Raw genomic sequence first — 22837 nt, 5'->3', positions numbered from 1 at the left:
GCAGCCCAGACAGATGCTCTTAAGTGTATTTCCTTCCAAGCGCTCGCTGTGTTTGTCGCTACTGTAATGACAAAAGAAACACACACACACAGAAACTCTGTCATTTGCCTCGCTAGAGCAGTAATTTGCAGTTGGTTATGAGTGCATCTACTCTGTAATGCTGAGTGGAGACACTCCACAGCAAGCTTTTACTCCCTCTCTTTCCTCAACCTCAACCTCTGTACTACTCTGGAAAAAAAAACCTTTTCATAAAATATTGTATCTACTCTTTATTGTATTTTATTAATACCCCACAAATCCTCATACTGAAACGAGAACTCAGTTGCATGTGTTTCCTTGTATCAAAAAAAAAAAAAAAATTAATTAATTAATGGTAGGAAAATATTGTGGTCAGTTAAAAGAAGCGAACGTTGACTGTGGGTAAGAGAGAGGAGACTCGAGAAACGATCAGCTGATCGCAGCATGAGAGACACGGGAGGGTCTCAGTTCAGGTTTTTATGCAGATTCAATCAACATTTTGAAATAATCAGCCTCATGGTCCTCAGTCAGCTCCTCCATTATTTGGATCAGCTCATTTGTGAGAAAAGGGGGAGGAGTAAAATTCAGCATGTGTGAGAACAATCAACATCAATCAGCAATAAATATTTCATGTCTTCTGCTGCTCATTTCATTTTCAGTTTGGAGCTACAGGTGTTGAAAATGAATTAGGCTCTTAATTAATCTTAATTAATGTTGATGCTGAATAATTTAGTGGATGCCACTAAAACAAGCAGCAGATGATCTCAGATTTAAAGTTTATCTTTGAGTTGTAGTTATTTACAACTTTAGTTAAAAATTAAATATATGAAAATATGATATATGAAATTGCAGGAGTAGCTGCAGCTGAAGCAGCGGGAGAGAGAACAGGTGAGGCTGTGTCACACCTGTTATAGAACAGGTTGAACTCATTGGCCTTGTCCACATCACCTGATGTTGCCTGACTGTTCTTCTCTTTATAGCCAGTGCTGGTCCTCATCCCCTTCCTAACCTCTCTGGTGTTGTTATGCTGCAGCACACCTGAGCTTCTCCCTGTCTCCATCCCTGAAAGCCTCCTTTTCCTTTTTCTGGTTGAGGAGGGTCTTGATGTTACTGGCGATCCAGGGTTTGTTGTTTGGAAAGCAGTGGACAGTTCTTGCTGGTATTACAGTGTCCATACAGAAGTTAATGTAGTCTGTGGTGCATTCAACCATTCTATCAAGGTCAGGGTCCTTGCTTTTATCATTTTCCTGTGATAACAGGACATTCCAATCTGTGCACTCAAAACAGTCAACAGTTGAATCAGACCAATAACAATGATAAATCTTCAAAAATATTACAAATAGGATCTTGAAGAGTTTTAACTTTTAACAATTCAGAAAGTGTGGCTGACTTTTTGATCAGTTGAATCAGGTTCCTCCTGCTGTGGGGAGGGTCCTGCTTGCTAAGCATTTATGACTCACACATCAATATCATCAAAGGACTGATCCACGGACTCCACACTACTATGTTCACTATACCTCAGCTTCATCAATTACCTTTCAATATTGTGTGTCTTGCCCCCTCACCCTAAATTATATATTGATAAGTTAATCTTCAACATTGATCCTGACTCTTTAACTATGCATTTATACCAAAGGGGCATAAAAGTGAAGGGTTCAAAGGTCAAGTAGGACCTAATGTTGAAACCTGATTGAACAGGAGGTCAGGGCAGCTGACTCACAGCAGAACTGTCCTCGAAATATCCTTTGGTTTATTATTTAATTTTTAATAGACTGGAAAGACTGTTTTAGGCTTCATCCAGTCAATGGAAAGATTTGCATTAATTATTTTTGGTCATGCAGACCTGTTTCATATAATAATAAATATAATCCTATATAATAAAAATTAACTATTTAGTAAAGATCTGCTTTATTTTGTACATTTTTATATCTGCTATTTTATATCTTTAATTCCCTGTTGGTTCATAGCTACAAATGACTCGTTTAATTAATTGTTAAACTAAAAATTAAAGTAGTGCAGCTTTAATTCTAATCCATGCCAGCTCTAACACATAGCACATCGCATTTTGCCCAAGAAACTAGACAATATATTCAATTTATTTAAGGGCAACAATGCTGGTTCAAAGTTAATCGTGATAATACAGTAACACTTCTTAGATATAGCTGTGTCTGGAAGTATATGTAAGACTTTATACTTATTTATATCTAGATAACTGATGTAAAGCATACATCAGAAAACTGGGAATGAAGAACTGCTCTGACATATAAAGAAGGAAAAAAGTGAAGAGCGTTTTTCAAGTGTCAGTGTATCATTTCTCACACCAATAATGACAAGTGAAATGTTCATCAAGAGACAGAGGGGCTGCCCATAATTTATGCTGGTGTTGCAGATAGCCGTGTGATCTTTGACCTTTGAGTGTAATTTAGAAACAGCTAGGTATATCTGTGACACAAAGACAGACCAGATATCTTCCCTTGAAGTAGCAGGAGTCATAGCAAATATAAAGAGAGTAAATGGGTGGAAGGAGAGTGACAAAGATAAGGTTCAGATCATTGAACTGCCACAGATCTCAGTGGGATCTAATCTCTGTCCAGAGGCAGAAAAGTATTGAAACCAGCCGGGGGGGGGGGGGGGGGGGGTAAGGTTGGGGGTTCATTGACAGACAGGTAGAGACAGACATACTGTTGGGTTAAGCCAATATGAGGTTTTCAAGGCCGGTGCCAATACTGACACTTACTGAACTGAAAGTGCCAAAGGGTGATATTTTAAGTCTGTATTAAGTACCTTTCAGTTTGATCATTTTCAAGCCAAATATATATTTTTATAAATGCAAAAGCATCTGACACAGCATTTAATCAATCATGGGGCATCATTATTCAATCAAAACCAGGGGAAAAAATATTGCCTGGATGGATAGTTTTAATTTCAAAATGGATGTGACGTGAATCAATCTTGACAAGTCATAATAAACAAGAGTCTACAGGCAAGATGACAGCTCTGTGAGGCTGTATTTAGGCACAGCATTGCTCTGAGCTGATGCTAATGAATGTCTGCATCACAGTTCAAGGATATCCATCCAGTTGTTGTTGAGAGATTTCACGACTGTCAGCCTCACGGTGGCACTAGTGGAAAAGTCAGATGATCACTAAATATATTAGGATACATCATCTGGGAAGCATGAATATCTGTACCAAATTTTGCGCTAATCCAAAGTGAAAACTTTGGCCTGCTGGTGGTACAAGAAGGAAAAGTGATGAGATTACCAATTATTAGAATTTATCCTCTGGACACCATAGTTAAATTGGTCTGGACCAACGACTGTATGTAATGATGGACGACATGACAGCTCCCCAAAAGATGATATCTGTCATTTTAGGTAATTGTTACCATGATTGTATGGTCAAGTGGTGATCTTTCTGATAAGTTCGGTTTTAATCGGCTATTTGATGCTATAATTCAGGAGTGTGACATCATGATTGGCAGTTGGGTTGGGAAGGTGTATGGGCATGATCTCGGTACTGCGGCACCACCGGCCGATCACTACCGTGCAGCCTCTGGCTCCAAATGACGTCACCTGCACAAGATGGCAGCGTCTGTATCTGGGATATTATGGCTTCTTTTTTCTACAGTGGGAGGAAGTGGAGGCATGTCGTTCATCTTTATATACAGTCACAGGTCTGGACCAAAGAGCTGGACTGACAGGGTGACTGACATTATCATCCAAAGAGCCACGCCGCTAACATGGCTAAAAATATCCATTACAAGAAAGAGGCTAGAGAAAGATTTTGGTCCATTATGTAAGACAAAGTAACACAAAAATGTACAGAGGAGCTTTTAACAAAACAATCTCAACTCAAGCACCACTTACTCGCTTGTTCTGGAGCTCTCGACCATTCCTCATCGACAGACGAGTTTGCTCATTTGTGTTGGAAATCATCCCATGATTCTGAAAACTCCTCGGACTTCTCATCGGTCTTGACTTAAAAGTTGAATTCGACAGATAATTCTTGTCCTTGGAAACAGGAGCTGACAAAACAAACTCAATCTTAATCAGCTGATGAAAATTGTAAGATAGAGTTGAAAGCTCTGAAACAAGGGAGTAAGTGGACCCTGAGTTAAGATTGTTTTGTCAGCTCCAGTTCCCAACACCAAGAATGAATTGTCAAGTTCAACTAAAGATCTGGACCAAGTCACATTAGGTTTAATCCGAGGTTGAAGCTTACTACAGACCAACAATGCAATATTTATCAGTTTTACGTAATGAACAGTGATTGGTCGAATATTTTAACAAACCAACATTCTGATGAAATGTGCACAGATTTGTTCAAATTAGAATGAAAGAAGAAAGTAACATAATGAGAGAGACTCTTACAGCAAGTAGAGGCAAACAAAAAGGGGCCCATTGAAACCAATTTCTGACAATGTCAGTGACTGGTGACCTGGAGGATGCTGTGAGATTTAGTGAAGTCTAGTCAAGAGCCTGCAAGATTTGCCCATCACAAAATGTATATGTGCATCAAGAATGTGATTGTGCATATGTTTCTTCTCACTCATGCAAATCTTTGATATTATAAATTTATTACATTCAGACCATTAGTCCAAGATGAATGCAGTTGATTATCAGGCATGAGGCTAATTTACTACAGCCAATTACATTGTGATGGTGGTTTTCAAAAGAAAGCTGAGAAAGTGTTACACTATTATGAACACCGTCCTGACTGAACTAATTACCATCCTGCTGATTATGGGGCATCCATCCGAAGAAAATACATTTTCTGCCAAGAGTTCTCACTTTAAGCAGTGATGTAAGGCAGTTTTAATGTGCCACTCTCAAACGATGGGAGGAATTCAGGGGATTTGCGTTCACATTCGTTTTGATGTTACGCTTAATTTCTTGATGAATTTTGCACTCAGTATCCATTGGCTCATTAAGCTGAGATGGAATCAGACATTAACCTTGCAGATATTTGTGGTGTTACTTCAGAAAATAAGCCTCTTAATATTACCCCTGGGGGTGTGAATTCAATCTACTTTTTTTCACACAGTGCATCCAAATTAAATGTCACTGCTGTGACAGTAGTCAACATGGGGCTTCATTTACATTACTTCAGCTATTACATGAAATCTTTTGACGGAATAGTTGACCAAAACTGAGAGAGAGAAAATATATGACTGCGATAAGTTTAGTTAACAGGTGGGGATTTGACCTGTACAAGTATGGCAAAGATTTTCTATGGTGGAAATAATCTTATAGGTTGAGTTACAGGTGAAGCAAAACAACACTCAAATGAAGCCCAGTGAAGGTGTCAAGATCTGAGCCTAGGTAATGTGAACCTGAGGTTCTTCTGCTGCACTGAAGATTGCGTGGTTAGTTAGCTGACCTTCCAGGTTCAACCAAGAAATACTTGGAAACTGACCTTGAAAGATCATGTTTGTGTTTAATGTTTAATCACCTTTTTACGTCCTTTCTACATCTGTTTTACTTTTGCAATGTCAGTTCTATTTTAATCACATGACGTTAGCCTGGTGGCACTTTATAAAACTCAATGGGCCATAAAACCTACAGTAAAACCTGCAACATTATTGTTGCCAAGTCAAGCAAGGTTTGACCTGTACGGTTGATCCTCTACTGGATACAAGGATGGCCAACAGAAATAACAGCTACTCCTTATTTGATTATAAAGACAGCAATTTCACAACACCCATCTGTGCAACTAAACTGCCCACTTTCAGCCCCGAAAAATGAGGTGATGTCATGTTTCTGATGCTGGTAAAAGTCTACAAACTGCAGACAGTGCAAGAGTGTGATGGCAGTGTGATGATTTTAGGAAACATGGTGATAAAGCATTGTAGAAAAATACATTTTTCATTTCCAAACCGTGCAGCAGTGTTTTTATGCCCGACTGAGCACGTGGTCAAAGTCGGAGAAAGGTGAAGTCTGAAGTTCAAATCCACCAGAACCAGCAAGAGATCACAACAAAACTCATGCTTGTCTGTTGAAAGTGTATAATGTGACTGTACCTTATTTCCTTTGTTTCAGCTTTGGCCCTGTTTGTATGTTTTCAGGGATTTGTTTTTTGTTTTTTTTTAAACCTCAGTTCAACTTTGTTTCCACACAGCTAAGATCTTTTTTTTTTCCTTTTCTACACAAACAGTTAAATAATTCACACTTTAATCACAAGTCAATATCATCAGCAGCCCTCTTTAGGCTAATGGATCAAGGTCTACTACATTTTTAGTGAGGCAGTGAATTGATAAAGACTCACACAAAACCTATTAAGTCAGCTCGTTGATTGATGGACACACAGCAGGGAGTAAACAAACACATTTTCTCATTGGCTGTTTGTTTTGCCACGATTTTTTCATACCTCTGCACCAACTCTGTAACCTTAAAATGCTTATTGAAGTAAACATAATTCCTTAAGACAAACAAGATTTGTTAACATTTCTCCTGATATGGCTCTGACTCTGAGGAATGGCCATCACCACTGCCATCAAAATGTGATTCATGCTAAATTTAGTGGGTTAATTGCACTGAAAAATGAATGCCAATTATACAGTCTCCTCTTTCTGTCCCTTCCTGTACAGACGATGAGCAGTCGTTTTTTCCCCCACGACGTCATCGTCACTGATGCTGTTCTCAGTCTGGATGAAGACTCGGTTCTCTCGACCAATGAGGTGAGTTCACTGATAGCTTATCAACCAGTTGGCACGACACTGATGTTTTGCGAACTGGTGAACTGAGACGCTGACGCTTTATCAAGAAAATGAGGTGAGACAGCCTCACTCTGGAGACCACAACACCATTATCAAACATCTGGATTTGAATCTAAATTACTTAATTACTCAACAAACAGCTTAAGTAAAGAAACTGATTCACCATTGGCTGCCTGCCTCCTTTATACTGAAATGATTGACTGTTAGCTGAGCCCTGGTCTCCTTACTGTCACTGCTGCTACAGCTGCCAAGCTTTCTGTCTTCTTGCATGACACAGTATAAATGATAATGCTGGTAAATCTAAGCTAAGTCACACTTAAGTTATGAAACACTGAGTCCTTAATTTCAGACAGAGGTTTACAAAAGCAGCCTCTCATTTATAGCTAGCAGTCCTTGAATCTGCCGGCTGAACTGACAACTGTCACTGTCAGATTTTATTAGCTGCAGCTGGCTAGCTAATTAAGCTAACACAAGCTCCGTGAGTTGGTTGAAAACACAGTTTGGCCGCTTTGCTTACACACTTGAACAAGCAAGACAGAAGTTAGAGTTATGCGTTATTTGTATTTTCAAACATCTTTTTCACTTTTAATTCATCGTTTCAAGACAAAATGCAGAAAAAGGACAAACCTGTGTGTTTTGAAAACTAACCCGGGTAATGTTGCTGGAGTGTAAACTTTCCCAAATTTAATAAAGACCATCTGAGTAACAGTTTATGAAACAAAGAATGTGGCAGTTTGACAAAAACAGAAATACATTTTTGTAGTTTTGCATATATTTCTACATTTTACTTTACTTTGTTAGAAATAAGTGCCTCGATGCTTGACCAAAAATCCAAACTAAAATGCATTTAAAAACAACTGACGGGACAACAGACTGTGAGAAAAGTCAAGGGAGCTTTTGCACAACTCCAGCCGGTGGAAGCTCACCTCTGGAAACGTTTTTATAACCAGCTCCAGTCTGCATGGTTTTATGTCAGCCAGTGGCAAAAGGTGGTGATGTCTTAACACAGTATTGATCCTCGCTGAAATGAGGCATTCAGTCCACGCAGAGTCATGAATACCATTCATTACGAATGAATTGCCTCACTCAACCAAACAGTGCAATGGCCACTGAGCTATAGGTGCAAAGTGTGCTTTGCCTTTGAGGGGCTATTCCAAATTCATCAGATGAAATTAAACTAAGTAGAATGAAGAGAAAGTCTGGCATAGCAGCAGAGTTAGACAAACACAAAACAAAGGGTTCTGCTTACAGACATCATTATTGTGGAGGCTCAGTGATTTACTGTGTAGCGAGGATGCTCGAAGCCCAGTCTTAATTAAATTACTGCGCGATGTGTGATGTTGGGATGGATCATGTTAAGATCACAGTCTCTTAATTTAATATGAAGAAGAAAGGAGAGGGAAAAGAAAAAAAATAGAGGAGTAATGGAGAGAGGGTAGAAGAGTGAAAGAAAGGACAGGATAGGAAAGAAGAAGAAGACATCAGAGAAGGAAAATCAGGCATGGGAAGGGGAAAGAAACAAAAATGAAGAAGAAAGAAAGGAAAATGTAGAGGGAAAAAGTGAGGTAAAAAAGAAAAGGAAAGAAAAAAAACAGACAAAAGAACAGAAAGGAAAAGAAAATCGAGGCTACAGGAAACGGGGAAGGGAGAGCGTAAAGGCTTATTGAGAAGGGTATAATGAAAAACTAAGGGCTTTCATGCAGTGAGGAGGTTTACAAGAGCCATTACCTCTGTGTCTGTATCATTACACTGTCAAAACACAGGGTACCTGTTTGATTAAAATCTCACTTGTTACTTAAGAGAGAGGATCTGAAACACCCAGGTGGTTTGTTACACTGACACACCGTTTTAGAACAAATTACAAACCAGTGGTTTGTCTACAGCATTGTCAAGAGAGGAAATGATGTTTCCATTCCGCCTTTTTTAATCAATACCTTGACATGATAGCGAAGGTAGCAGCACGAGCTCTCTAAAACCACTGAAATACACTATAAAAAAGCAATTATATATTCAAGGTAAATGCACAGATGTACCCAGAATTAGTCCATGAGGTCTGATATATATGTATTTTCTTTTTATTTCAGAGGATTTTATTTTGTTTTTAGTCGAAGCTTCACCGTGTGAGATCAAGGAATCTTTCTGACACTTTGTGCAAAACCCACTAAACACATCGGCCTAAAAAAAAAAAAAGCTAAATATAAACCCACTGTAACGACAACACAGCTACCCTTGGAGACGATGGTCAGAAAAGACAGATGGAGTCTTTAATGTCATTCCAAAATCACTGCTTCAGTCAGAGTGGCTTCTGTAGGAAATTAAGGTTTGACCGTTACTATAATTTCTGCAAAAAGAATACATTATCTTTTCTATTCATAGTCTGTTCAAGCAATATTCTGAGTAAGTATAGTCCATATATTGTAGGTGATAAGGCTGAATATCAAATCCCATAACATAACTAAAGTAATTGAACTACTTTTTATCCTTATTCATTGTATTTTCATACAGTTTCTACATTTAAAATGACTCGGTCACCACCTTCCCAAAATATGTTGAAAAATGTTGTGGCACCCGTCGTGTATTTACACATTTTTAGGCAGTAAAATGATCAGGAACAGCTCATGTGTGATGCTAAATTAGAGCTCCTACTTGTAATGACTCTCACAAGTATAGCAAGCGTGTTTCTCTACAGATTTTCAGCGAGTAAAAGATGCGATCCATAATGGATTGTGAGGCCCAATGAGCCCGAGAGATCCAATATATCTTTAAACTCTGAGATGTTTTATTGATCAGAGCAAGTCAATGTTCACCTTTTCTACTCTAATGGGATCACAATTACACTTTATGGCACTACAATTTGTGGCACAGCAATACGAGCAACTAAACTTTTATGGGCTACACGGCTTGTTTTTTTTTTTTTTTTGTTTTTTTTTAACAAGAGGATGAGGAAGAAGATGTCACAGAGAGAGAGAGAGATAGAGAGAGAGAGAGAGGGAGAGAGAGGGATCATAAAGAGGTAGAGGGAACCTTTGCTGTGTGTTCACAACCCCGTCGCTCTAATTGCCCTTTTAACATGGTGAGGGGATTTATTGAAAGGAGATGAAATATGTCAAGTGAGTGAAAATGTGCAAGAGCGAACATTACACTTTTATTAGGACTTTTCGTATTATAATACCTCAGCGGAAGAATGGCCGTGCCAATTTTTATAATTACATTGTTTCGGCTCATTAAATGTATGGTTATTCCATGAAGAGAGATTAGACACGAGAATACGACTGGAAAAACCTGACAAAGCTTTTGTCTCCCATTGGGCGGCCAAGCGTGCTGCTGCATTATGCCCTTTGGAAGACATTTTCAATATGGTGGATATGGAAATAGTGCTCCAGCAGCGACGGCAGAATTGCGATCTGCTTCTCATTTAAAGGAATGACTGTGTAGACACTGGGTTTAGGCACTCCTTAAAGCAATCATCACTTCAATCAGCACGCAGGGTTTTCAATACGGACATAAACCGTTCCGTCAGTGTGATCGTAAATTCATACAAAAGATAATGATATTACCTAAATGGCCTTTCCAACGTACCTGCCTTATTTTAATGTACAGTTAACATTTTACTAAAATCCACAATGTATTACAATGAAAATAAGCCTTTTTTCTCTCTCCTTTCAGCAACATTACATGAAATGACAATAAATAAATAAAAATCTGAAGCTTTCCATGTTTAATAAATGTTTTTTTTATGGCTTAAACAAGGGTTAATAAGACTTTGAACTCAATTCCAAAGCAGTGGTTTTATATCACTCAATGTAAAACAAAAAGACTGATACATAAGAAATTTCAATATATTTAAATGGATGGACAATATTTGTATGTGTAGAAAAACAATAAGAATAAACTGAATAGAATTCAAGCACATATTATATCCACCACATGGTCACACATCAAACATCAAATTCAAAGCAGAGAACTGTGTGTGACACAAACACACACACTCTTAAAATATTAATTTTGGCCCTTTTCAGCTGTAAAACAGGGATACTGATGTTTCAGCATGTGAAGTTTCAAATCTAGTCGTCTTCTGAACCCCTTCAGGTTCAAACTTATTTCTTCAGTATAGTAGTATAGTACAGTGTATTTTTCACAGGTTTTAGGTGTGACATATCACTGCAGGCTTAAAATGATCTCTGAACATCATTTCACAAACTCAGAATCATATTGACCTTTATTTGAGCCCATACTTTCTTCTTTCTTTTTTAAACCAAGCTCTTACTCAAGTTAGGGACAAAAAGGATTTTATTACTGTTAAGACAAACCTCAAACTTTCAATACTTGTAATCTAAATTATAAATTCGAATCCTAAATATGGCACACACAAAATGTGCATATTATTAGTGTTGAGTATGACCTGTTTGGAGGTATGGAGTGTGGTAGTAGAGTAGAGTAGTGTTCTCGTGCTGTAGCATTGCTTTCCAACGCTGTTATTTCAAACTTTCATAAAAGAAGCCATAAGCAATCAGTGAAAGAAACTCTGGGGAAAGTTGACACCACATAATTTTGGGAAGTTGACAGTTTGACAGGACAGAGTATTCTTTTTCAGTGTTAGAGAACTGAAAGAACACTTTAAGAGCTGCCCAGACGAGACGTAATGACGCACCACTGAGAGTACCTGGTGAGAGGAGCTATAATTCAAAAGATGTTGCAAACCCTGCAATAGCTGCTGGTAATCGCACTGTAGACCCTACGCCCCAGCTGGTTGTCTCGGCTCACACTGAGACTGTTGGTAAAACATCATCAAAGCCACAGCACTCCAAAGCGGCTGGATACAAACTCAGTTTAAGACACATTTTCCTCACTTTTATCACCCTGAAATCAGATGGAAGTTGACAGTGAAAGCACTGCAGTGGCATCACTTCACGGGGAGCAAAATAAAAAAGACAGATTGAAAACACAACTTTTCAAGACGCATTTGAAAAGACCACATGCTGAGGGAGGATAAGGGCTCTAAAGTATGATGTAACTCCTTTTCATCTCATGACATTGGACATGTTAAACCCAAATGTCAGGAGAGATTTGTAACAGATCTATTGCTGGATTGACCCTCTGCTCCTCGGATCAATTTTGGCCTTGTAGGATCTATTAGTATGTATCACACACCCCAGGTGCGGATAGGGTGCTGGAAAATTGTACTCAAATAAAAATACTATTACTTACCAGACATTTTACTCAAGTAGAATTAAATGTACTCGGATGAAAGTACACAGTAAGTTAGTTAAAATGTACTCTGAGTAAATGTCACTGTATTACACTTTCAGACAGGGGAAGGGGAGGGGTAAAACATCACCAGACATCATTTAATTCAAATGTTACTTCTCAAATATTTTCGTCTTTGCAAAGTTTCTTACACGCGGAGTGATACATGTAGTTAGAAGTCCCAGGGCTGTTGTACTCTCTGTTGTACTCTATGTCACATTCATGGAATGCCTCTCATCCAATCAAATTACTTGGTCGGAAATAACTGTTGTATAATAATATAATAATATATGATGGAACTATTCAATCAAAGAACATTTTTAGACTACCAGGCATACATGCAGATGTACATGTATATGCATTGGTATTTCAATACGTACATGCAGTTCCTAGGTGAGAACCAATTGAAAGTAACTAATAAATTCTAGTCAGGCACTTTGCAGTCTGTGCATACAAGTGATAATTACAAATATATACTCAGTTGGCAGTTTATTAGGTACAGCTGGCTACAACTAAAGTAGTGCTGTAATAAATCCTCCTTCAACTCTTTTCCTTTCTTGCGTTCTCACGCGGTCAGTCTCATATTCATCATGTGACATGTTTTTACTGTTTCGACTTTAAATGTATCATATTAAAATACTTGACTTTAAAAATACTTGAGAGTGAAATTACTGAATTTTCGAAATACCTTAAAAAGTACAAATACACAAAAATCTACAACAAATACTCTTGTTCCTGTTCCTGTTGTTTTTTGTTACTTCCATCCCTGACTGATACACAGACACACATGTACTTTTACTTCTATCTTTGTGAGGACACTCGTTGACAATTCATTCCCTAGCCCCTTACCCTAACCATCACAACTGAGCACCGAACCCCTGTCCTTACCCCAACCACATCCACATCCACAACCACATCCACAACCACATCCACATCCACATCCACAACCACAACCACAACCACAACCACAACCACAACCTAATTCTAATGGTTGCCCTAAAACCAAGTCTTAACCCTCAAACTCCTTTTTGAAGCTGGTAGGAAAATACTTTTTTTGATTCTCACTATGTAGCATTTATGAGTACACACAGATACCACACACACACACACACACACACACACACACACACACACACACACACACACACGCACACACGTTGTCATAGGTCTTTGGAGATTTACATTCATTTCCTGAGACTTACCCACTTCTTTCCTAACCCGTACCCCAACCTGAACCACTGACCCAAAAAAACTCCCAATTGGTCAAGCCGTGCCCACTTAACTCATCTTTAGTCTGAAATTTGTCCTAGTAGTAGCTTAAGAAAGACACACACACACACACACACCTTTCACATAATAAAGAGCTTTTTAATCGCTGAAGGCAAAATTATATTTGCATGATATCATTAATCCTTTCAGCACAGCTGTGGAGACATCTGACACATCTCGCATACAGTATAAACAGACACACACACACACACACACTGCTAACACATCCGTTCATCGCGGGTTACACTGAGAATGGCAGCTCCAACCTTTCTCTCAGCTTAGCGCCGGTGCTTTACGGTAATTGCTCATGCGATTCATGACAGAAGCCGCGAGGTATCGCTAAAGAACATCCACTTTTGGTGCTCCCCTCCCCAACTCCTCTCTCTGCCTCTACTATTCTGGTAATTAATTTTCTCCCTGGGCTCCTGAGGTGTGTGTGTGTGTTTGTGTGTGTGCATGCATGTGTGTGTGTGTGTGTGTGTGTGTCTGTGTATGTATTACCAAGTATTTCAGTATGTGCTGATCCCCAATCTCTGGTGTGTCTGCCCGTACGTCTCAGTGGTGTTTTTGAATGCAAAAGAGGATCTTTCTCAGGTAGCTCCAGCTTCTTCAAGGTCACCAGACTCTCCAGACATCTCCACATGAAAATTCTTCTTTATGAGGAAGTTGGGAGCCTTAGAGGCATACAGAGCAAGAGAGACATGGTCCAATCTTGTAGCCGCTAGAAAAGATGTGCAGCTCCAGAGGTGATGACCGCCCTCTCAGCACATTAATGTATTAGAGAGTAATAAGCTGCGGGATCCGTGCCAGTTCAGCTCACCAGTGCTTGTACCTAAGAATCTAATATGTGTAAAAGTGTGACGAAATTCATTGTAGAAACTTAATATTTTCAACAGAGAGCTGCAAGTGGATGCAGCAAATATGAGTCTGCTCTAGGAATACTGAGGCAAAGTTGTGACTGTACAAGTTAGTAAATGACGGGGAAATTTACTGAAACTGACTCTTAGAATTTTTTTGTATGTCCAAAAAAAGGCCTGGACTTACCTGAACCTCTGCAGCATTTAAAACCTGTTGTTTTTACCACTATATTCTTGTTTTGTGCTCCTTTCGGAAAACATGTCTTACCGTGAGTGTGTGTGTTGGAGGATTCAGGATTCCAGGATCACCCAAACCGCAAGAATATGCAATCTGCATCCGTAGCTTTCAGTCAACATCAGTAAAAGGAATACACCTCAGTTAAAACTGACCTGACTCTGTTACTCAGCACTTCCTGAAGCTCCTTTATGATAAAGACCATAATCTGCCATTTTCATTGGAAGGCTTTTATACTAAACTGAATTCCGAGAAACGTTGTTTGTTTACATATTTCGACAGCATTCCTGATAGATGTGAAAATGTTTCACATGCTGTTGTTTAAAGAGGAACACAAATGAGACTAAATAAAGATTAAACCTCACCTGATCAAGCCTGAGGAAATTATTAGAAATGAGACGTCAGGCCCATTCCAAGCGCTTGCTTCAGACTGTTTCAGGAGGAACTGGTTGTGTAGGTGCTTGAATAATATGTGATTTGATGGTGACTTTTCAGGTGGGAGGAAAATGCCATTTAAAAATGTCCTTTGTCAGGTCTTGAAGAGGCAGAGAGGCTGTTGTTTAGAAGATGTCCTCGCTGGTTAAATGTCATTCGATAGCAATATAAATATGCTGTTTTTATCTGTTTACCTCCTCGGTTTAAAAAGCTGTTTAAATTCTGAATGAATTCCTGTATATTTTGAATAAACTCGCCTACACCCCCCCCCCCCCCCCCCCCCCCCCCCCATCCTTCCTAACCCTTCCTAACCTTCCTTACCACACCTTCCTCCTCTTCCTATTTCCCATTTATCTTTCTTTATTTTTTTTTACCTCTTGTCTTTCTATATTATCTTTATTTTCAATCGGCCTCCTCTTCATTTCTCTTCTTCTTTCATTTCTTCTCTTCCAGGTGGATTTTGCCTTCATTGTATGGCAAAGTTTTCCAGAGCGTATCGTAGGTTATCCAGCGAGGAGCCACTACTGGGATAGTTCCAGATCCCGCTGGGGCTACACCTCCAAGTGGACCAATGACTACTCCATGGTCCTGACAGGAGCAGCTTTCTACCACAGGTAACAGGAGCCACGTGGTCTCCTGCTAATCAGTGAAGCCCTGCAGCTGCTTCACTGATTATAGAAATTTGCTTTTCAATTCCACACATTGTTCATTCAAGTGATCAACAATGAGAATGTTGTATTACACTGTAAGACTTTTATAAAGACCTCCCGTGGAGGCGGTGAAGTCTGGTGGACGTACAGAATGTATGGACGCTGATTCCATGCCTTATGTTTGAAGAAGCATTTAAATATTTCTAATATACATAGTAATAAATACTTATTAATATCTTGCAGTTATGAGCCATTTATTATAAATCCTGACTTTATGTAACTCCAAAAACCTGTAGCAATATCACTGTATATAGATTATTGAGTAATATACAATAAATGTGCTTTTGTGATTTTCAATTCAATTCAATTTAAATCTGCCTTATATGGAGTGTTGGAACTGCGTGTAAAATAAATTGCTTCTCTACTATAAGAATTTATACTATAGTAATGACCATACATAGGCACTTATTGTTTACAAAACCAGCGCTGACATTCCTACACTTTCCCATGAATCGTGGGGTTTTTATTTTTTGGTTTATGTTTGACCTGTGAACGAGACGGTACTTTTTACAATACACTCAACTGAGTGGCATTTTTTTCTGGCATGCAACTTTTTTTCATTATTTTTTATTATAATTTCATATCTCATATATATATATATATGTATTTACATATATATATTTTCAAATTGATCTTTATTTTTTTACAAAGTAGTTTGAATTAATTTTTCGAAGTAGCTTTAGTGATACGTTGGATAGTGTGAGTGTTTAACGACGTGTAACACAGTGAATGTAAAACAGAAAGTGTAAAATAAGAATCTATTTGATGTAAATTGATAATGTACTCTGAAGTCAAGTCCTCCATTCAGTCTGAACATGCTGTGAGGTTGATCTATTCCAACTTCAAAGAAATACTTGATACAAACCGCATTAAAAGTCATTTCTCACCAGTCACATTTTATCTTTCACTGAGGTAATAGAACAGGAAATGAGATAATAAGATCTTCTTCCACCTCGCTGTTATCTCATAAAATGATTGCCAAAAACATGAAGCTAGCACCGAAAGAAAAAAAAAACCTAAAGTATTAAGCAGAGCGGTAAATTGAACGGAGACGAGTGTTGCTCTCTGAAGGGATTTGAAGCATCTTGTCATGCAGATAAACAGCTCTCTCATTGTTCTATTGTTAGGACGCTCCATGCAACTCTTTAGTCCTTTTGTTATTTAGAATCTTAAATGCCAATGCAAGCCTGAATAAATGAGTCAGTGTAGGAGGGAAAGGTGGAATGTGTGTGTGTGTGTGTGACTGTGTGTGTGTGTGTGTGTGTGTGTGTGTGTGTGTGTGTGTGTGTGTGTGTGTGTGTGTGTGTGTGTGTGTGTGAGGGACATCGCACCGTGGCAGGGAGGTAACAGAGTTGACAGTGATCTAGTGCTCCCATGCTGCTGAGAGTGCAACACAGCTACAATACAGAACAGAGCAGAATAGAAGTGCTGTTAAAAAGAAAAAGAAAAAACAGAATATCCTCACCTGTCTTTTCTCCTCTGTGTGTGTGTGTGTGTGTGTACGTCAGATATTACCACTACCTGTTCACCCACCACATCCCGCCCAGCCTGCTGACCATGGTGGACCGCATGGCCAACTGTGAGGACATCCTGATGAACTTCCTGGTTTCGGCCGTTACCAAGCAACCGCCAATCAAAGTCACACAGAAGAAGCAGTACAAGGAAACCATGATGACCCAGGTAGGGTTGTCTGGATATCTTCACACTCTCAGTCACACAGGGTGGCACAGTGAGCTGGCAGAGGATTTACTCACCCATCAGTGTGATGAGCCACGTAAATGTTGAAATTAAGAAATAAAATGATCATGATGCTTTTATTTACATGTCTTTAACCTTTCACCACCCACTGCTCCATGTGCAGGATGCTAGCAGGACGCTGTAGACCTTTGACGACCTGTGAGAAGTCAATATGAACATGTATAGTACCACTAAGCTTTAAGGTCTTTTCAAAAATAATACAACAATAGTTTTTATTTATCAGTTAGTTGTGACCTGTGCTTTTGCACAGTTTTTTCGAGGTCCTTGGTCTGACCATGATGTTGAGATCAGGGCTCTGTCCGGGCCACGCCATGTGTTGCAGGACTTCTTGTTCTTCTTGTCTCTGGAGATCCTTCTTTATGACTGGTTGTATGTTTGGAGTCGTCGTCCTGCTGCAGAGTGAATTTCAGATGTCTCTCTGATGATATTGTGTAATGAAGAAGAATCTAAACATTTAAAGTGTGTAAAACCTATTGGACAGTATTGCTTATACTGTATGTATCAGTAGGTTTGAGTCTGGTCTTTTCTGTCTTTGCTGTTCTTTTCAAACACAATGTCCTGTTGTAAATTGAATCCAGGTGCAAGTGAAATCTTAAAAATATGATATTGTCCCAACTTCAGAGCAGCCTGACAGGTCAACAGCGTAATAAATCCTTGAAATCACATCATCCCAAGGTTATAACATCAAATATATAACCTATATATATATATAATATATTTAAGGCAGATCACTCCTAAAAGAAGGTTTGGTGTTGAAGACCTACAAAAACAAATCCACCAATGACGTCACGCTGAGGCCAGAAAAAAAAAAGTCAGCTGTAGTCATGAATTTCTTCTTAGGCACCACATGATATAATTATGTGCATTATATACTATTGCTCTTTGATTATAATTTATGCTTAAATAAAGTGAATCTGCTGCGACTGAAGTGGCAATTATGCAACAAATGGCTCTGAAGTCGCCTGATAAGCCTTCTCTTTAAGGTCCCCTGGGGAGTTTAATGTTTCTTTACAAAATGCAATAAGTCAGTGAGATCTAACAAACATGTCGAAAGCAGTTCATTCCCCATAGAACATTTGCAAAGCTGACTTTTCTGAACAGTTCTTCTTCTTCTTCCCCGCCGCATTTTGTTGGCACATTTTCATTTCTCGGTACAGCTGCTGATCAGTGTGAGGAACCGTGTGCATCACCAATGTCCCTGTCCTGGAGCTACCAGAGCGCAAGATACAAACAAAATGATCAAAATGTTGCTTCATTTGTGCTTCACCTTTTAAGAGACAGTGGTTCTTCAGTGGTGTGAAGCGTGTAGAGATAATAGATGAATTTCCTGGCTCCCCTTTTTTTTATAAATGGAAAAGAAGATGAGCCTCACTGTTGGAGAAGCGACAGTGGAGAAGCTTTAGGCAATACACAGCCCTGACCTTCTCTTTGGGAGATCCCTATATGTGAATGTTGTGTGTGTGTGTGTGTGTGTGTGTGAAAGTGTGTGTGCTTCTTGTGGCCAGCCCTGTGTCAGGTTCTGATTGATGGCCTGACCACAGGCAGGACGATGACTCGGCAGTATGGACTCAGTGATTAATGTCTTAATTGTGAAGGCAGCATGGCAAACCAAGATTTACTCCCTCCTTCCCTCGCTCGTTCTCTCTCTTTTTTTTTTTTTTTTCTTTTTGAGTGTCTCTCTTTTCCCTCCTCCTCCTCCTCCCCCTCCTCATCTCTCACCCCTGATTTGTTACTCCGCTTCAAGCATAAGCAGATAGGCATTTAACGTGGAGCAGGAACTTTAGGGAAACTTTGACCATTGAAATAAAGTTTTGATGAAGTAACAGAAGTCGTGACTTATGTATATTTTTTTTATTGTGATATAACCACTCATTTTATATTTAAGAGAAGAGATGTTTCATTCAAAGTGCCAAGCAATTTCTTCGACTTGATTTTGAGCTTCATTATTCTACCTGACCCCAAGTGCCCCCCCCGCTGCCTCCCTCCTGCAGCACACAGGATGAATCTGCTCTGACTCCACGCCCCCATGCCACAGTATGCCCTCCACCTTGCCCTCATATGCCCCCCCCCCATCCATCCCTCTTCAATTCATCTCCCTGCAGCCACCCGGGGGCCTAGCCCTCATCCCTCGCCACCCCCCTCAGTTGTCCATCTCCAGATAACCAGGTGAGGACGCAGGCAGAGCAGCAGGAGATGATAGTTGTCCAGTAGCTTTTGAAGAGGCTTGAAATACTTCAGCTGTCGAAGGGAACAACACACAACGGCTGCATCTTTCCAGTGACAGCAGAGACGTCTGTTATCTCTGTGACTTATTGGAACCAAAGCAGTATTTTTTTTTTTTTTTTTTCTTTGATCCCACTTGGATAACACTGGAGAAATAATGAAAGTCAAGTGTGTGCAGTTTTGCAACATAATCAGGCTCATCCAGACTGGGGGAAAAAGCTCATAAAGATGCAGATGGATCCCCTGTTGTTACACTGGATAACATACTACATGCAGCAGCCACTGTATTAGGTGCAGTGGTCTCATTTTATAAATTGGACTTATTGTGTTTATGCCAGGTGGAGCACTTAAAGCTAAATGTCTACAACAAAGCAGTCGCTGCTCATAAAAATCTCACCAAAGTCTGTCTGTTTCTAAAAAATGGCTGGGAAACGAAACATGCAAAACCTTCAAACCAAGCACACAAGTTGTAGTCAGTTGCAACCTGTTTCTTGCTCTGCAAAACTCTCTTGCATAGTGACAGAGTGAGTCAACCCTCTAGTTAAGAGCCAAAAATGGGGGAACATAAGCTGTACTTCCTAACGACATGTCAAGAGACTTTGTTTGTGTGTCTGACTGTCGGTGCTGCTGTTTGCTGGAGTGTCAGCAGCTACGCGGGGGGATTCCCACTGAGTGAACCAGCTGGTCGGGTCGACCAGCTCTGTCAGTATGATGAACCCGGATTCTTCCGGAGGAGCAGGTGGTGAAAACAAATAGTGAGGAACATGTTTTACTATGAGCAGCACTTCCTGTCCATGTCCTGACAAGCTGTCCACGATAAGGAGGAGCTTCAACAGCAAGCACCATCACACTGACATCAGGAGGGACACCTTTGCCTCACCACCTGGGATGCTGAAAATCCCCAGCCTTGTTAGTGGCTGATAAGTAGGCATATGTCATAGGCAATATATATTCAGGCAATAAGTCTTTATGAAGGGTATGGATGATTAAAATAGGCAATAGAAGATGTGCTGCTGTGGACGGGGCCATCAACAAAAACCTGTTTTATCCACTTAAAAAGATACCCACAGAAAAAGAACTAATGTCACTTCAAGTGTAGGTAGACTTTATTGTGAATATTTTCACTGCTTTGTCTTGCCGTGAAACAGCACTATACTTTGGAACAACGGTTTGTGAACCGCTGAACTACCGTATTATTACACACAAGCACACCTACGCCGTGCGCTGTATTACTCCACAGATCAACTAGCCTATTTGAGTCAGACAGAGCAACGCGTAGGTGCGCTTGTACGTAGTAATATGGTAATAATAAAAATAATAAACTTTTAACATGTTAAAAACCTTTTTTATATACAGTCTACGGTTAAAACCAATTATGTAAAATTAAAGACATTAAAAGCAAGTAAGACGTCAGTACTTACAGAAGGCATTTAAAAGTTCTGAGCTGAAAAAAGTAGTTCCAAAGGAAAGGGATGTTTGACAGAGAAACCAGGGTCCAGATCTTTTAGAGCTCAGCAGCCGCAACTGAGAGTTAGCAACCAGTTCACAAGCTTGTTGGCTCAGACAGTTATTTCCCTTTTAGTAACTCTTTATTAAATGACATGATGTACAATACAGAGAACAAAATGCCAGGGGGGATTTAATGACCCAGTATAAAGAAGATAGAAAGAAGCTCTGGGAGCTATAGCTAATGATTGACTACTGCTAGCATGTCCAGTGTTAGCAGTTAGCTCACCAGCTCACAAACCAGTCCTGTTTGTTGTCCCTCCGTCACCAAGCCTGTAGAGGTAAATATTTTGTGAAGATGTGCTGATTCTATCTGCTGTGACCGAGCCTTTATCATGCGTTTATATATGATTGAGTTCCTTATTTTTATTTTTATTCATTTTGTTTGGCACTTTAAATAAAAGCTGACTTTTTTTACTGTAAGATTACTTTGAGTTGATGGGTCTGACATACAATATTCTGACATGCATGAGTTAAATAACCTTATAAAGTTTGATTGCTGTTATCAGAGAGATTTGTTACACAGTCAGGATTATTGTCAGCATCCTCTTGTTATTATATTATTACCTGCTACAGAGCTGTGTTGACTGTTTCCTCACTCGCTCTGACACATTCACCCTCTCCTTCTCCGTGTTTTCCATCTCTGTCTCTCTAAATCAAGGGCTCCAAGGCCTCTCGGTGGGCCGACCCGGACCACTTCGCCCAGCGTCAGACCTGCATGAACGCCTTCAGCCACTGGCTGGGTTTCATGCCCCTGGTGCACTCCCAGATGAGGTTGGACCCTGTGTTGTTCAGGGACCAGGTTTCCATCCTGAGGAAGAAATACAGGGACATCGAGAGGCTGTGAATGCACAAGGATGAACGCCAAACCACTGAGCAGGAGAGAGGAAGTAAGAGAGGCTGGCAAAGTGCGTGTGTGTGTGTGTGTGTGTGTGTGGGGGGAGGGGTGTTCTTGTGTTTCCTGTTGGAGAGGTCATGACAAGAATACACACACACACTGAATGCAAACATTTGTGAGACTATAAAGGAAAACTCACACACACGCATCGGACATAAAAATGATGAAGCACGGAGGTGGCATTTAACTGCGCATTTCTATGGAGAGAAAAAAAAAAAAGCGCTGATTGAGTATGCGTGGTTGATAACAGCCAGAAACTGTGCATACCCGCCATCTGTGACAGTACACATAAATATGAATGCATGGATACACATGCAAAGACCTGAACACATTCAAGGCGGTCCTGACCACAGACATTCAGTATGTGTTGCATGGTTTGAAAACAACAGCTGTACAAGGACCTGAAAAATATATTGTCTTTGAATTAAAAAAATATATATAAGAGATATGTTTATCATGGATATTGGCCTGTTGGCAGTAGAGGAGTATACAGTATATTGTTGGCTCAAGAGATTTATGATTTATCAGTTGTATTCATAAAGTCCAAAGTCAAAGGAAGTGGTTGTGTATGTACAGAACAGACTCATTATGGACAAATGGGACAAAGTGTAGCTTCTGGGTCGGGCCAGATGACAGCTGCTACCCCAAAACAGCCAGAGACAATGGCAGTTTGCCTCTTGTATACTATTGTAGATTTTCAGCTGCAGTTCCTGTCTGTATGAAGCAAATGAAAAAATAAAGTTATGTAATGTTATAAGACAAAAGGCCAGGTCTCAGCTATGTTTCTTCCTCACTTTGTTGTCTTATTTCTCCTGCTTCCAGTTTGAATTTTTACTTACTCGTGTCCTTTTTTTTTTTTTTTTTCTGGTGTAATGTTTTCTTTGTTGTTTTCATCATTTAACGATCAAAGAATCAAATCAGTGGCATTTTTGTCTCGCTGTATTGATTCCTCTGTGTAAACACT

At 39.6% G+C, this 22837-nt stretch overlaps 1 protein-coding gene across 1 annotated transcript in view; it reads left to right on the top strand.

The window, feature by feature from the left end:
* Positions 1-22631, top strand: part of LOC111237872 (exostosin-1-like) — a 265691-nt gene extending 243060 nt beyond the window's left edge. The window contains exons 9-12 of the mRNA XM_022767169.1: positions 6607-6696; positions 15232-15392; positions 16997-17168; positions 21637-22631. Coding sequence (XP_022622890.1) covers positions 6607-6696; positions 15232-15392; positions 16997-17168; positions 21637-21822 — 609 coding nt within the window. The 3' untranslated portion in view covers positions 21823-22631. The remainder of the gene's footprint in view (positions 1-6606; positions 6697-15231; positions 15393-16996; positions 17169-21636) is intronic.
* The last annotated feature ends 206 nt before the right edge of the window (positions 22632-22837 follow it).

Source organism: Seriola dumerili, unplaced genomic scaffold (genome assembly GCF_002260705.1).
Source record: "Seriola dumerili isolate Sdu_G_001 unplaced genomic scaffold, Sdu_1.0 BDQW01000025.1, whole genome shotgun sequence".
NCBI classification, from domain to species: Eukaryota; Metazoa; Chordata; class Actinopteri; order Carangiformes; family Carangidae; genus Seriola; species Seriola dumerili.
This window is presented reverse-complemented; position numbering and strand designations above follow the sequence as displayed.